Source organism: Mesitornis unicolor, unplaced genomic scaffold, assembly GCF_000695765.1.
Source record: "Mesitornis unicolor isolate BGI_N332 unplaced genomic scaffold, ASM69576v1 scaffold39329, whole genome shotgun sequence".
Taxonomy (NCBI): Eukaryota; Metazoa; Chordata; class Aves; order Mesitornithiformes; family Mesitornithidae; genus Mesitornis; species Mesitornis unicolor.
In genome coordinates, this window is record NW_010205911.1 from 3309 (window position 1) to 4219 (window position 911).

The 911-nt window shown below is 64.4% G+C and overlaps 1 protein-coding gene across 1 annotated transcript in view; it reads left to right on the plus strand.

Annotated features, from left to right (window-relative positions):
* LOC104546244 (neurabin-2-like) overlaps positions 1-695 on the plus strand; it is a gene marked incomplete at both ends in the record, with an annotated part of 1445 nt that extends 750 nt beyond the window's left edge. The window contains 3 exons of the mRNA XM_010191587.1: positions 125-260; positions 410-562; positions 642-695. Coding sequence (XP_010189889.1) covers positions 125-260; positions 410-562; positions 642-695 — 343 coding nt within the window. The remainder of the gene's footprint in view (positions 1-124; positions 261-409; positions 563-641) is intronic.
* Between the last annotated feature and the right edge of the window lie 216 nt (positions 696-911).

The following is a 911-nucleotide window of genomic DNA, read 5'->3' on the forward strand; positions in this document are numbered from 1 at the left end:
CATCCAGATGTCCCCTGGCTGAGCCTCCCCGTTGACCCCCAGCGGTGCCACCCGGGTGTCCCCTGCCCCAGGCCCCCCATGGCCAGAGCCCCCTGCCCCTGGCTGAGCCCCAGCATCCCCACAGATTCCTGATCGGGCGGGAGAAGCCAGGGGAGCAGAGCGAGGTGGCGCAGCTGATCCAGCAGACGCTGGAGCAGGAGCGGTGGCAGCGGGAGATGATCGAGCAGCGCTACACCCAGTACACCGAGGACGACGAGGAGGTGAGGGGGACAGCGCCCACCCAGCAGGGGACAGATTGTGGTCCCCTCACGCCATATGGGGCCTGTGACTCAGTTTCCCCAAGTGGGATGGGGTGGGTGGACCAGGATGGGGACCACCACGGACCAACGCTGCTCCGTGCCCTCCCCAGACGGGTGAATACGCCACGGACGAGGAGGAGGAGATGAGCCCCATGTTCCCCAGCGGTGAGATGGCCATCGAGGTGTTCGAGCTGGCCGAGAATGAGGACACGCTGTCCCCGGTGGAGATGGACCCCGAGAAGCTGGTGCACAAGTTCAAGGAGGTGAGGAGAGGACGGGGGGTGCTGGCGGTGTGTCATGAGGATGTGCCCACCCCATGCCAATGCCTGACTCCTCTTGCAGCTCCAGATCAAGCACGCTGTCACCGAGGCCGAGATCCAGCAGCTGAAGAGGAAGGTGAGCGGGTCCCCTGGATCCCTGCGGGCGGGAGGGACCCTCTCCATCTCCCCTGACCCCCCTTGGATCTCCATCTCCCTGATCCCCCTTGGTTCTCCATTTCCAAAGAACCCCTTTGATCTCCATCTCCCCAGCCCCCTTGGATCTCCATCACCCTCATCCCCCTTGGATTTCCATCTCCCTGACCCCCTTGGATCTCCATCACCCTCATCCCCC